Source organism: Triturus cristatus, chromosome 7 (genome assembly GCF_964204655.1).
Source record: "Triturus cristatus chromosome 7, aTriCri1.1, whole genome shotgun sequence".
Classification (NCBI taxonomy): Eukaryota; Metazoa; Chordata; class Amphibia; order Caudata; family Salamandridae; genus Triturus; species Triturus cristatus.
This window is the reverse complement of record NC_140590.1, coordinates 1,560,401,522-1,560,416,930: the sequence shown is the minus strand read 5'-3', so window position 1 is coordinate 1,560,416,930 and position 15,409 is coordinate 1,560,401,522. Positions and strand designations below refer to the sequence as shown.

General features: G+C 45.3%; 1 protein-coding gene across 4 annotated transcripts in view; it reads right to left on the bottom strand.

Annotated features, from left to right (window-relative positions):
- ZNF335 (zinc finger protein 335) overlaps window positions 1-15,409 on the bottom strand; it is a 357,780-nt gene that overhangs the window by 30,486 nt on the left and 311,885 nt on the right. For all 4 annotated transcript variants that reach the window (XM_085619363.1, XM_085619366.1, XM_085619364.1 and 1 more), the window contains 3 exons: window positions 14,560-14,695; window positions 9,250-9,444; window positions 8,516-8,658 (listed from right to left, as the gene is read on the bottom strand). In XM_085619363.1, the coding sequence (XP_085475489.1) occupies window positions 8,516-8,658; window positions 9,250-9,444; window positions 14,560-14,695 (474 nt within the window). The remainder of the gene's footprint in view (window positions 1-8,515; window positions 8,659-9,249; window positions 9,445-14,559; window positions 14,696-15,409) is intronic.

The following is a 15,409-nucleotide window of genomic DNA, read 5'->3' as shown; positions in this document are numbered from 1 at the left end:
AGGGGGGTGTTCCAGTTCGTATGGGCTGAGCCTAAAAGAACAAGTTGCTTACCTTCGGTAACGATATATCTGTAAGAGACATATATTAGTTGTTGATTCCTTACCTTAGAATTACCCCCAAGTGTCAGACTGGATCCGGAGAATGTTTTCTCAGCAGTACCCCTGCGAGTCAGTAGTAGGTGTCGTCGGTCGACTCCGCGTTCGTCGTCCGCGTCGTGTTCGCTGTGGTGACGTCGCGGTATCTACTTAGATGCCGCCCCTGCGTGCTGACGTCAGTTCTTTTACACGACATTCCACGCCAGAAGCGCAGAGCCATGCAAGACACTGACCACTGGTGCACAAAACTAGGGCCCTGAAAGGGGGTTCCTTACTCTAGAAGTCAGTTCGCAGAACAAGGAAGATGGGTGGGGCGGTAACAAATCGATAACTAATATATGTCTCTTACAGATATATCGTTCCCGAAGGTAAGTAACTTGTGCATCTCAAAGAGACTATTAGTTATAGATTCCTTACCTTAGAATATATACCCCAGCAATACCAACCCCTGAGGTGGGTCTGCAAACTAAGTTCACACCAGAAAGTCCTGGAGAACCCCGCAGCCAGAGAAGCGGTCTCTCCGGATCTGACTGTCCCGGCAATAATGTTTAGTGAACATGTGCAGTGATGCCAATGTAGCTGCCTGGCAGATGTCATTGAGGGGGACTCCACATCCCAAAGCAGTAGTAGCTGCCGTCGCCCTGGTGGCATGGGCGCGCAGCCCTACCAGAGGTTCCATTTTTTAACAAGGAATAACAGATTTTAATGCAAAGAATGACCCATCCAGACATGGTCCGTTTTTGAACGGCCCGACCTTTCTTGGCACCCACATAGCCAACAAAGAGTTGATTGTCCACCCGGAATTGTTTTGTGCGATCCAGCTAGAATGATAATGCACGTTTTGGATCCAGACGGTGGAGTCTCTCCTCCTACTTAGAAGGATGTGGGGCGGGAAGAAGGTGGGCAAAGTGATGGTCTGTCCTATGTGGAAAAAAAGGCTTAGTTCTTAAGACAACCTAGTCCAGATAGACAGCAAGGAAAGGAGGCTTAGAAGATATAGCCTGAAGCTCACTCACCCCGCGAGCAGAGGTGATGGCAACCAGAAAGGCCGTTTTAAGAGTTAGAAGTCTGAGAGGACAATTATGTAGCGGCTCGAAAGGAGCGCACAAAAGGTAAGTCAAGACAAGATTCAAGTCCCACTGGGGCATTACGAAAGGAATAGGAGGAAAAAGGTGAGTAATGCCCTTAAGAAAACGAATTACAATAGGGGACTTGAAAAGAGAAGGCTGATCAGGAAGGCGAAGCAAGGCCGAAATGGCAGAAAGATAGCCTTTAAGGGTGCCCAGAGCAGAGCCATGCTGGGCCAAAGAAAGCAGGAAGAGGAGAACCTCAGAAAGGGGGGCAGAAAGGAAATCCACTGCCTTTGCTACGCACCATGCCACAAATAGGTTCCATCTGCAGGCTTATTCTGTTTTGGTAGAGGGACGGCTGGCTGCCAAGATAACATTACAGGCTGGATAAGTTCGGTGGAGGACCGTCCCCTGCTGCTGCGACAGAAGATCCTCCCGAAGGGGCAGTCTGATCGGAGAATCGATGGCCATGTTCAAGAGTTCGGGATACCAGACTCTTCATGCCCAGTCCGGAGCCACAAGAATGACTTGGGCCCGGTTGCGCCTGATCTTCTTTAGCACTCTGAGTAGAAGTGGTATAGGCGGAAAGACGTATAGAAGACCGCAACTCTACTCGCAACGAAAAGCGTCGCCAATCGAGTGCGGCCTTGGAAACTTCAACGTGCAGAACTGCTGACATTGCACGTTCTCTTTGTGGGGAATAGATCTAACCAAGGCTCTCCTCACTGCTGAAAGAGACCTTGCACCACCTCCGAGTGAAGATGCCATTCGTGATCCATCATGCAGCAGCGGCTGAGTTCATCCGCACTGGCATTCAGGGGACCTGCCAGGTGTTGAACCACCAGAGACATGCCCTGATGTTCCAGCCACTTCCAGAGGCGAAGGGCCTCTTGACATAGGATCCACGACCCCACCCCGCCCTGTTTGTTGCAGTACCACATGGCAGTGGTGTTGTCCGTGAACACCTGCACTACTCTTCCTTTGACAAAAGGAAGAAATGCCTTCAGTGCTAGACGAATCGACTGGAGCTCCAGAAGGCTGATGTGGAGCCCGGACTCTGCCAGGGACCAGATGCCTCTGATCTCCGCCTCTCCCATGTGGCCGCCCCAGCCCAGGAGTGACGCATCTGTCACCATTGTGAACTCAGGGGAGGAAGGGAGAGGGATCTGCTGTTGACGCAATCCTGGTTCGTGAGCCACCATTGCAACTGATGTGCAGTCCCCTCCGAGATCAGGACGACATCGGAAAGATTGCCCTGATGTGGCACCCACTGGAACTTCAGGTCCCACTGCAGAGCCCGAATATGCCACCTGGCATGATCCACAAGCAGGATGCAGGAGGCCTCAGGGTCATTCTCAATGAAATGCGGGATAGAGGCCGGAACATCGGTATGATGGCCCGAATATCCCAGACTCGCTGCTCAGGAAGATTAGCCGGAAACTGCGCTGTGTACAGAACAGCTCCAATGAAAAGGAGCTTCTGAGAAGGATTCAGGTGTGACTTCGGCACGTTGACTGTGAACCTCAGCAAATGCAGGAGGTTCCCCGTAGTCTGGAGGTGGGAGATGACAGCCTGAGGCGAACTTGCCTTCAACAACCAGTCGTCGAGATAAGGGAAGACTGGAAACCCTGATCTGCGCAGATGAGCTGTGACCACCCCCATCACTTCTGTGAACACCCGAGGGGGACTGGTAAGGGCAAAGGAGAGCATGGTAAACTGGAAATGGTCGTGGCCAACCGTGAACCGTAGGTAACGCCGATAGGCAGGGAAGACGGGGGATGTAAAAACACGCATCCATTGCTACCATCCAGTCTCCAGGGTCGAGGGCAGATGAGACCTGAGCCAGGGTGAGCATTTTGAATTTCTCCTTCCTGAGGAAGTGGTTGACGTCCCTGAGGCCTAAGATAGGACGCAGGCCCTTGTCCTTATTGGGTACCAGAAAGTAGTGGGAGTAGCAACCACAACCTACTTCTGGGACAGGGACGCGCTCAATAACTCCCTTGACCAAGAGAGCCGTAACTTCCTGATGGATAAGGGCCAAGTGATCCTCCGACATGCGATGGGAGTGTTGGTGGCATGGAGTGAGGGGTAGTCTCGAAGGGGAGGGAGTAGCCCCTTCGGACTATCTGCAAAACTCACCTGTCCAACGTGATGTTGTGCCAGTAGGGGAGGCGATGGCAGATCCTGCCACCCACTGGTAACTGGTGGCCTTGAAAGGTCGGACTAGGAAGGTTTGGAGACTGCAGCAGAGGGGGGACTGGTAGACTGGCCTGCCCGTTGGGTCCCAAGTCCCCAGCCCCGCAGAGGCTGAGTAGCTTTCACCGGCCTGTGGCCCTGGGTGGAATGTGGTGGGGCACCTCTTCCGTAGCCACAAAAGGCAGACTGAACGGTGAGAAAGGCAGACTGAACAGTGCGAGAGGTGGCAGCGTGGCCCAAGGCCGTAGCTCTAGAGTCCTTGAAGCGCTCGAGCACATTGTCCGCCTTGTCCCCAAACAGGCAACGGCCATCAAAGGGCATGTCCAAAGGGGTTGATTAGACGGGATAAAGCCAGTGGACCTCAGCCAGGCGTAGCGTCTCAAGGCTACTGGCGTAGAAATCTTTCTACCCAGCGAGTTGGCAGTATCCAGCCCACATCGGATGGCAAACTTTGCTGCGTCTCTACCCTCTGCAACGGCGTGGGTGAGCACAGCCCGGGACTCCTCCGGGCACTGTGGCAGCACTTGCGCCACCGTGTCCCACACAGAGTGGGTGTATCGACCCAAGAGACATGCAGTGTTCACCAACCGTAGTCCTAAGCTGGCGGAAGAAAACATCTTCTTACCAAGATGGTCCAGATTCTTGGATTCCCTTTCTGGGGAGCAGTAAGGAACGTGCCTTTTGAGGTGGAGGCTTGGACCACCAAGCTCTTGGGGGTAGGGTGTTGGGAGAGGAAAGGTGGGTTGCCCGGAGCCGGGCAGTGGCGTCGGGCAATCATCCTAACAACAAGAGTCCCTGTGCTGGGTTTGGACCAAGTGCCCAGAAGGATGCCTGTGCGTCACTGAACGGCAGCAGGGGCTCCGAAGAGGCTGCTGCCGCTGAAGGAGGTTAGTCCTGGATGCCACCATAGGAATCTCAAGGCCCAAGGCCTCAGCTGCCCTAAGCAACACCACAGCATAGGATGCACCCTCATCCGTGGCCACAGTAGGGGGAGAAAGCCTACCAGGGTCTGGGGAAGTATCCAGACCACTGGCGTCATTCAACTCCTCTCTCCAGTCCGGCATTTCTAACTGGTCTGCCAGAGGGTCAACATACCCCTCCCAGTCCTCCTCATCCTCTCCTGCTGCCACTCAGGGTGAAAAGGAACACCAGGGTAGTACTGTGGTACAAAAGTACCCCCTTGTGCTTCGACTTACCCGATGACGAAGACTTCGAAGAGGAATGGTGGTGAAGACTCCGCGACCAGTCCTGCAACCCCCCTCTCGGCGGGGACCTCGAACGGCGCGGAGCCGACTGCCAGGCCTCCAGAAGCTTTCGGGACTGCTCCCGCAAAGACTTCGGGTTCATGGCCCGACAGTCTGAGCACGACCTCGGTCCATGGTCGCGCTCCAGACGCCAGAGGTACACGAGGTGAGGGTCCGTGACCGACATCGACTTGTGACAGGAGTCACAGGGTATGAAGCCAGTTCAAGGACGGGACATGCATACATATACCAGGAGTCGGAAGACTCAAAAAAGGTGTCAACAAAAGTCGGAAAATAACTAGTCAAAAAACGACTAAGGGTACCCCTCTCTCTGTATCTGCGCTGGCTGGCGCGGAAAAAGAAAGAACTGACGTCAGTGCACAGGGGTGGCATCTAAGTAGACACCGCGATGTCACCACAGCGATCACGACGCTGACGACGAACGTGGAGTTGGCCGACGCCACCTACCGACACGCAGGGGTACTGCTGAGAAAAGATTCTCAGGATGCAGTCTGACGCCTGGGGGTAATTCTAAGGTAAGGAATCTATAACTAATAGTCTCTTTCAGATACAACCATCTATAAGGTAGGGGTGGGTTTGAATGTCAGGTTTATAAAGTGAGAGAGTCCCTGCTGCATGAGATTCAGGAGCCACCAGGAATTTTATAATAAATCTGATAAGTAGCTTGGCCTTCCAATGTGAATGCCTTTGAATGTGAGGCAGCATATTTAGAATGTACTTTTTCAACGGCAAAGCTTTTACCAAAGTAGTGTCCAAGATGACTTTTAGTACAGGATGAAGGGATCAAAGTCAGCTTTTCTCTGGAGGGGCAACCCCAGATTACAGAAGCCTGCCTCTCTACCTCTTCGACAGAGCCTTCAGCCAGCTGATTAAAACTGCACTCGGTGAGCCATATCTTCAAGTTTAAAAAAAGCCTATGACATTTCCTCCACAGGAAAGCTGTCATGGTGCTGGGCACTTGGCAAGGATCCTTGAAGCAGATTTCAGGCCAAAGGTTAAATCTTTAAACTGGTAATGGCAAGAACGTAAGGCGCCTGGAATGTGCAGGGTGATGAGATTAGGCACCTTGTATAAATTCAGTCATGTCATGAATAATCTTTCTTAGTGCAAATAATAGACTTTCTGAAGAGTTATACTGCAAACCAGCTACTTTTGGTGAAATGTTTTTCTGGTGTAAAAATAGTGTGGGACACCTTTTTTGTTACCTTTTCAATGTTTTGTAGTAATTTATGGACAAATTCCAAAAGGATTTCAAGCACACAGAGGATTAAGAGCTGAGGGAGGCAGGGGTGTTAATGGCTCTCTTTCTGCAGTGGCATCCAAGAAGTTCTCTCAACAATTTCCAGGGTATCCTAAACTTAAGATCTACAACCTTTCGGCCTGAGGAGATCAATTGTTACTTTTGTAGGCAGGCCTAAAATACCCCTACCTCAATGCCCCTCCTCCTTACCCTCATATGGTCTTACAAGGTGGGGGCAGGGAAATGATGCCCGGAGCAGGGAAGGATTCAGGCTCTTTAACTCCATCAAGTCTTGTAATGTGGAATGGGACAGTCTTCCATGTCAAGAAAGCTGCCTGGAGGAGAATGATTTCTGAAGTGACCCTGAAAATCATAGGTGTTGTGTTATAAGGATTGTTGTAGGTGTTGGTATTGATAGAGCTGGTAACCTTTGTGAGGGAGTTGATAACTACAAACTTTTCTGCAACAAACGTGCTGTAGGCTTTGATACTGAAGGACACCTATGGACCTAGCTGCCTCTATTCCAAGTCTTGAAATGCTGCAGTGCGTCACTAACGAGGCAGCCAAAAAGTGGTTCTTCATCAATGGACATATCTACTAGCTCCTTATGCACTTCGGCATCTGATGGATGTGCTCAGTAGTCAAATCAGGTTCAGGAAAATTGCCACTCCTGGCAGCTGTAAAAAGTCAGTACACACCTCATTCAGAAACATGTAAATAACAGATCCATTTCTTGCAGAATGGCCATACCTTTCACTCGTTTGTCATCTGGGATGAGGGTGAATTAATGGGTAATGTATGCTCATGCATCTGACTACGATAAACACTCAGTAACACCTAGGTTTCCTGTTTAGAAAGAAGTTTCAAAAAGAACAAATGATGGAAGGAATGCTAAACAAATCAAGCAAACAAATGATGGATTAAACCCAGATATGTGACTGTGGTTGAATGTTTGATTTGTTTAGCATTCTGTCCATCATCTATTCTTTTTGCAACATTGGTACTGACCCACCTTCTTAAAGTGTCCATCTTTCTTACATCATGATTTAATTTGGCAGTATAGAGAGATGTTTGAATTGCAGCAGTGTTGTTGAGTTGCGGCTGAAATGACTGGGTTCAACTTTCGGTTCCCCATTAGAGGCAAGGAGCACCAGCTGGAATGATTGCAGGAGTTTGCTTCAGCCTCTTCCCTTCTTCGCACTTTGGGGTTTGCCTTGACTGATTTCTGGTTGTCTCACAAATGTAAAAAAAGAACCAGTTTGTTCCTTCGGTAAGAATGGTAGGTTGAATCTCTTAGAAGCACTTTTAGCCGCACTATAGAACTTAGCGATGCCATCGAGTGATGAGTGAGATGGAGGGCGGAGTCTTTATGCCGTCTATTGGAGCTATGTAGTAGACCATTAATCCTCTGGTGTGTATTCTAGCACCTTTTCTTCTCCAACATCCTCAGCTACATCATCCTACATGGAGTAAGAGTCGAATTGCATAAGGACTGTGAATGGCAAGAGAGGGATGGACTATGCTCGTTGAGTGCCCAATGATAGGAATAAGGGTGATGGTAAGGACTTCAGGTTAGAGTCTCGGCATCTGTTCAACATCCTGTGATTCTAGGCAAATGAAGCAGAACAGACCTGCTGCTAAACTTTGCAGCCAAAGACATAAAATGACAATTTCACTGCACTCAAACTCAGATTAAAGTGAACCTTAACCCCAGTGAAAGATAAATAGGTGGACTCTTCCCATTAAAAGAAATATGGCACAAATCTCAAAACATAAGCTTTCTTGTAAATAGGTTGGGTCGAGAACATCATAGAGCCTCACTCACAAAAACCAAACATGTGGAAAGACTTCGCATAAATAGAATGCCAAATGGGAAGCAACATACGGACTAAGCCACACATTATTAATAACAGCACAAGACAAAAAAGGGCAAAGTCACTTGCGCAAACTACAAAAAACAAGCCTCAATCCTTATTCTCAAACAGATGAGATACACACACACACACTTGCGATTAAGCTCTAGACTAGATAAGCACATTAAATAACAATAGAAAATAAGAAACATGTTGAAGTCTAAAAGTTGCAAAAAATTAAGGTTCACTCAGGGACATCAAAAGAGAGACTAACTCTGAGAAACCAGAATTGATTTTATTTACAGAAACAGCTCGGTTCCATTTTCACCTTAGAAAGTGACCACTGCACATCACTCCTATTCTGATGAGCTCAGAAAAGTTCATCTCGCTTACACAATAAATCACTATTCACTAACCCCACACTCATAAATCAACCTAAGACCACGACATCCATATCCCATACACCCTTTTGGCCATACCCAAAAAAAGCAATATCTGCTCTGCCACCTAATCCAATAAATATGTACCCATACTCTTCTCCAAATAAAACAACACCAATGCCCTCACCCTTAATCAGCACAAATTTCATGCATTCACCTCAATCTACAAACTACCTTCAGTGCCTTGCTATTTTCTCTTTATTTACCTTAACCTTCTTTGCATCTGTACCCACCCCACGATCCCAGCCTTCCTTTATCCGTAAACTCACCTATGCTTATAAACCACACCATCTAGGTTCGGTCCTACCCTTTCCCACAATCAAGGGTCGGCCAATTCCATTTCGCACAGACCAACCTCTGCCCACACATCTGGCACACAAAGGGTTTCTCATTTGTGTGGGTCAGCATGTGTCTCCTTAGGTCCTTCTTGTTCTTGGAAGCGAAGCTGCAATGTGGACATGTATGAGGTCGAAGATCTGCATGCAGGGATAAGTGAACCTAAGGGAGAGACACAGGAGTCAGTAATGAAAGGGTTCCATGGTAGGTACAAAATAAATGAAGAGAAAAACCAATAGAAGTAAAGTGAGACAAGATGGTTGAAAGAGGATAGAGAGAGTAAGAAAATATACAGAGAGAGAAAAGGGCCATTGGAAAAGGAAATACCCTCCAACGAGCAGTGATAGAAGTAAGAATCCACTCACATAAGCGGAAGGAGGGCGGTAAGAAATGGCAGTGATGCAACAGCAGCCATGGGAACAGGTGAAGTAAGAAATGAAGGGTGAGGGTGGAGATATATAAGAAAGGAAGGTAAAGTAAAGGGAGATTGAGAAAGGTAAAAGGCTTCAAAGAAAGCAAGATGATAATCCATATAAAAAGAAGATGCAACAAAACTAACTCCAATGCTATTTATTGTTGACATGATTTCTTTTGAAAACATCTATCATTCTATTGGTTTTTATGGCAATGGGTAGTCTGTATGGTCTGTGAAATTAACAATCTTGGCTATGACCATGATCCCATTGGGCACTCACCAATTCACCCACCACCTAGACATGTATATTGTGTTACCCAGGGAGAACCTGTACTGACCTTGACATCTGGCCAAGACGTAGCTGTGAACGCGCAGTCTGAGCACTTAAATGTGTTGGGCCCAACATGCGCTCTTTTGTGGCTCTCCATCTCTGCTCGTCCTGTGAAAGTAGCACTACAGATCTTACAGGAGTACTTCTTGGCCACGGACTGAGGGGTGGAATACCCTGGAGACAACTGTGGGTCTGTAGATTGCTGTAAACAAAAAAAGAAAAGAAAATGAAGAAAAAGTGCAAAGAAAAATGACAAAGATTGAAATGGGACAGTAATAAAAGTCGAGCTACCAAAAGGAGTAGAATATAAAAGGCAAAAGAAGGAAGGATAGCTGGTGAAGGGATTAGAAAGCGGAAAAGAGAGCTTGCTAGATAAACAATATTAGCAAAGTGACAAGATCAAAAGAAGGGTGAATGGGTGCAAAGCAAAAAATAAATGGTGAAGGAGCCAAGAGACTAGGGTGTAACACTATGTGAGACAGGCATACTGGGCTGTAACGCTGTTAGAGATATGTACTGTCATTCCCCCTACTGAAGCCGGTAACTGCTTTTAATTGTTCAACATACAAACATGGGACCGAGAAAAAAATTAAGGAATCCCCACATCTCCCAATCAAAGTCAGCCAAATTGACTTACCATTCCCGTTTGATTCACACTATTAATGAATTTACAATGCAAGCTGATGAAACCAAGTAGTACATGTATGCTAAGCTTTTTTACCAAACCAATCGCAACAGTAAACAGACGTGCTGTCATTATACATTTTTCAGCCCACTATGAGGGTGTGGCTGTAAACTAAATGCAAAAATGTTCACTAAAGGAAAAAAACGTTAGCGGTCAAGACAAGTTTTGCCAAATAAAAAGTGCCCCAAATTGTAGGCTGACGCGAGATGTGACTTAAATGCATGGCATCTAGGATGGTGGGTAGGTTGGGGAGAGAACAGATGTCAGTCTACCAAAAGCAAGAAGTAATGTGTAATAGGTGCTGTGCTCTTCTAAGCGTGTCATAAATCTGATTGTGCTTGTAACAGAAAGAAATAAGCATAGCCCTGATCTGGACTGCAGCCTATGCAATTAATAAGACTGCTTGCATGGAGGCTGCTAGTCAACGTACAGGGGTTAATAAAATGCAGCTGCCACTCTTCTAGTTAAAGACGAGAGTGGAATCTCTACAGCCAAGCAGGGCATTTCTGTTGCCTGTCATCCTTTCGTGCAACTTCTTTAAACTTGCTTCATGAGGCAGAAATACCTTGCAGGACAGAGACAACCAGAGCAGACCTCATAATTTCTTGGTGGAACATTTTTATTGTCCTTCCCAGCGGCAGGCAAGGGACATGGGTTGGCCACCTTCAGTCCCAACCACATGTATGCAAACCCTGTGCCTCTTCTGTTTAACATTTGCACATGTTAGAACCCAGTGTAATGTCGTGTGATGAAAGGACATCTAGGACTCTCTTACCTCAGTTGCCAGAGTTCACAGAATAGATGTAATAAAGCTGCTTGATCGAAAAATATGCATGTGATGGTACTATGGCCAGAAGTCAAAGACCAGGCAGGAGTAGGCCCACAACCCTCATGGAGTGAGTCTAAACATATTCTAGCTTTGAAGTAGGTTTGACTAGAGACTGAACACATTTCACCTGGTTTACTCTAAAGTGGAAATAAACTTCCCATAGCTAAAGGTAGTACACAGCCTCGTATAGCCATTTTTAAGTACCTCGAGTAGGTGTTCAAATGAATATGAATTGCAAGACAGCAATTTGTTTGCAAAACTCCAAATCAATTGATTCAGAATTCGAGTTTGTGTGGTAAACATACGTGAGACAGCCATAACATGGTGAAAGCAAACACACATCACCTATACTACCAAGAGAAATTGTGTATAAAGATCATAACGTTCACAATTATAAAGGGAGTTCTGCCAATCTCGAACCTGGATTTTTACATAATTTACAACATATACAAAACATGATCACGAACGATTAGATCAACCAGGAATGTGTGTGTCCTCCTTACAATGTCACTCTTATCTGACACTTGATTGGTTTCACATGCTGTAGATATGCCCCATCTGAATCTTATCTAAAGGAAGTTGTGGCTCACACTTTCCCACCAATGAACTACAGAACTTCCAGTAAAATGATTTTCATTTCATTTATTACATCAAATGTACGTAGTACTATGATTTATGCGGGATTTGCATTTTCATGTGATGCATTTATTTCCCATGAGAAAGCCTGCAAATTATGAGAGCCCTTCTCTTCTAGTCTATTGTGGTGAATTCCTCAAATCTGACCTTATGTTTGACACATGAAATTAAGCAGTCCATTCGAAGATTTATGGAAAGCGAATGTTGTTTCCAGAGAAAGTCTAGAAAGATCCCAAGATGTAGTTGATCGTCCAAAACCTTCAGCATGCATTATTCCCACAGAATACTTTATGCATGTGAATCTGTGAAAGACCCAATGCTGGTTTTATTGGTAGTGAAACAGAGGAAGGGATTTTTCCGTTATTCACACATTTTTAATTCGATCATTTTAATTGTAATTTTAAAAAAGTTAACAGCAGAAACCTGCAGAACCAGGGATATGAACGTTCACGCTCAGTTAAAATGTTTCCTTCCATCTACATTTCTTTTATAATATCAATAAAGCTCTTTAACTTCTCTGGCCCTCCACATAACATTTACTAGATAGAACTTGTTTGACCCCAATTTCTTCCTTGGAAAGCATAATAAAAACAGCTAGAAAAAATCTACAACGCAAAAATAGAGGCTGAATATTTAATTTTGTTAATTTCATCCTACTAATGTAGACAGGTATCCTACCCTGTATATGTGAAGGTAATATGAGAATATGTGGTATGGAAAAATACGTAAACTACGGTAACAGATGTTATTCAATCTGGATTTGTAAGATTTAGAGCATCCAGTTTGCATAAGCATAAACAATAAAGAAAACATTTACCTACATCTAACAATAGTTTTGAAGCTCAGAACTTTTCTAGATTCACGTGCCTTGTATTACTCTGTTATCTAGTGTTTGGGCCCGGAAATATTCTGAATAGGGCAAAGTTTTTCTTTGGGCGCCCAGCACAGACAGGACGTCGAGCATAAACCTACAATGCTCCAATACATCATCACCATTTTCAGATTCCTCCACATTGTTTCTGACCATGTCTAATTAATGAGGTTTCCGTGCACTTCTGGCATGAATCCAGAAATCTATAGCCATACATACATGTGCAACACCATCCCAAGTACAGTTGTCTGCTGGCCGTATCTGCTGATTCAAGAGAGGATTTTAGGCTTTTTCGGATTCTAGTACTTTTTTGCGACTATTCTGGGAGGAGCTGGATTACCCCTTCTATTTCCATGCATTCTAGCGACCATATTTTGGGAGTAGCTAATTACAGTTCGCTAAATATTTGATTTCTTCTGCCTTTTCCAATTTTTCGCGTAAAGCATCACGTTTTTTGCTCTCCCTGTTTGGTGAAGGTCCCAGTGTTGCAGCGTTTAATTGCTCTTTACCTGGCAGTAGTTATTATTAGTCATGTTCTGGATGGACCTTAATATTTGTTGGCCCTTCTGGAGATTGTCTATACCTTTTCTCTACTCTTGGTGCAACAGCTTTACAAGAGGTTCACTCCTTGAAAAACTCCTTCATCTGCTTCAGTATGCTGGTTAGCATTGAGAGGTAATGGTTTTGCTTTTGGAGAGGATCAAGAGTTTCTAAAAGGAAGCTAGGGACCGCCTCAAGTTATATCCCACATGTCCGCTGCTCTTTTAATAATAGCATGGCATATGGAAATGTTATCTGGGGGAAGGTCTGGCTAACTGAAATCAAAGATCCTCTTGTGAGGCCAAGTCAAGTAGTTGAGTTGAGGTCACTATATCAAATGGAGGTGAAATGGGAGCGTCGGCCTTTGTATCATCAGAGATAACAACGTGTGTGGGGGAGAGCAGGGTGATGGTGAACTGGGCACAGGTAACCATCCTGGAAAAAGCATGTCATGAAGCAGACAGGGCAAATCTGCTGTCTTGAGTACAGGTTTTTGTGGTCTAAGGGGGTAGTTACACTCAAGTGCCGGCTCATTTTTCCTTAATAAAACAGTTGTCTGGATGTTACTGCTGTATAATCGTTGCCTCAAAGTGTATTACATTCCCTCCAGTTCCCCCTTCCTGACTGCCTTAAAAAAGTAATAATTTCTATGTCTTTGAATCTGAACTATAAAGAAGTCGATTACTACAAAAGAATCACTGGGTATATGAATACTGAAGTCACCCATACTCCTGCAAATACGTGGTTTATGTCAATGATGGCATTATTGTTAATCGACTGGTCAGTGTTTTTGTGGGCAAAGGGATGTTTGGCATTGGGGTAGATGCTTTCAAAGAGAAGATAATCCATGGGTTAAACACCAGAGCACTTACACTTGAGTCAATCATTGCTAAAGGAAAGCTTGTCGCTAAAAGGACACATTTTGTAGACAGAAGAGCAAACAAAGGCATCAAATGTTTTAGTTTTGTTTACGGAATTTTATACAGCGCGAACTTGACCCGGTATCGGGTATCAGAGCGCTTTACATAGTACCAGTTGCGTTACAGGAGGACACATTCATATTTTTTTCCATTTTTTTTTGTTAGGCACGGGGAGATGAAGTGATTTGCCCAGAATCACAGGATGTTCAGCGTCCTTGCTGAGACTCGAACCCGGTTCCCTAGGTTGGAGTTCGACCGCACTAGCCGTTAGGCAACAGGCTGCAACCGCAGCATGTACTGCGCATGACACTCAAGAGTGGAAGCTAACTGGTATGGGAAATATCTCTAGAAAATCTCACTGAATCTTGGCCAACTGGGTCAGGGGCTTTTTTTCCTAAAAATGCATGGTTTCACCACTTTTACGCAGTTTGAAGATTTATCCCACTTCAAAAAACTGCATCCATGTTTACACCACAGAAGAATTCTGAAAGAAAAGGCCTTAGAAGATGACTCCCGAGGTTCTTCCCTGCTGTCAAGGCTGGGTAGGGTGAGGAAATCATCAGCCCACATGCCTCAAAAGAAGTCCTGAGAGAGTGGCACACAATGTTCTCAAAGGCACAACTTAATTTGCTGCAGGGAAACCATGCTCTGAGGTGCTAGGCCAGTCCCTGAAAACATTTAGTAGTTCATGGGTTTATTTTCAGAACAATCTGATAACCTTATGACAACCCTTTTAAAGGGACAAATTCACTGGCATTGCCCTCACTCAATGAAACATAGGGCTTTTACAGGACTGAGGGTAAGTAGCAGGATATATATTGTGGGTAATTGCCTACCTCAAAGTGATTAGCAGGTGTTCCTTGTACATTTGAAACCATGACATACTGACTGCCATGATCCTTCAGAGATTCAGCCATCACGTTGTCACTCACCATCACTGTGTGAGAGGTCACAGCTTGGGAATCAGACTCACTGCAAATAGTATAAGAAGGGAATAGCTATTAGCTTGTTTATATGCACACAAGAAATTGAAACAAACAACATGGCAGAAACAATATAAGGGATCACAATTGAGGGATCAGTCTATCACGATGAGGAACAGAATGCGTAATACAGTACTTCAAATCAGAACCATACACAAAATCACCACTTGGCAAAGAATAAACAGCTCAGTTCCAGAAATGACCACACCATATAATAAGAAATCATTAAGAGTAACGGCACCCATAATGCACTATCAGACCTCACAGCAAAGCATAAAACCACAAGCATTGGCATAGCCAATAGGTCTCGCTTTTGGGACCTTATAAGTATTTAGTTATGCAGCACAATATCCTTGATGCAACAACATTAACTGGTGCATGGTTAAACACTTACAAAGTCCCAAAGGCCAGACCTATTGACTATGCCAATGCTCGTTTTATTTCTTATTTATTTAGGTTCCAAGCTGGTGGATGCCACTTCGTATCAGTAAATTAAAAAAAAAATACATTTTATTACCGTGAAAGAGCATTTTGGAATGCAGAGCAGCCCTACAGCTAATAGCGTCTCTGGGAGCTCCGACAAATTAAAACAAAAACTTTTTTAAAGGACCGTGAGAGTGGTGGAGCCACGGAGGAGCAGATGGGGACTAAGCAAAGGGAAGTGGGACGGCAAGGTAGTAATGGAACACACACCAAGTGCTTT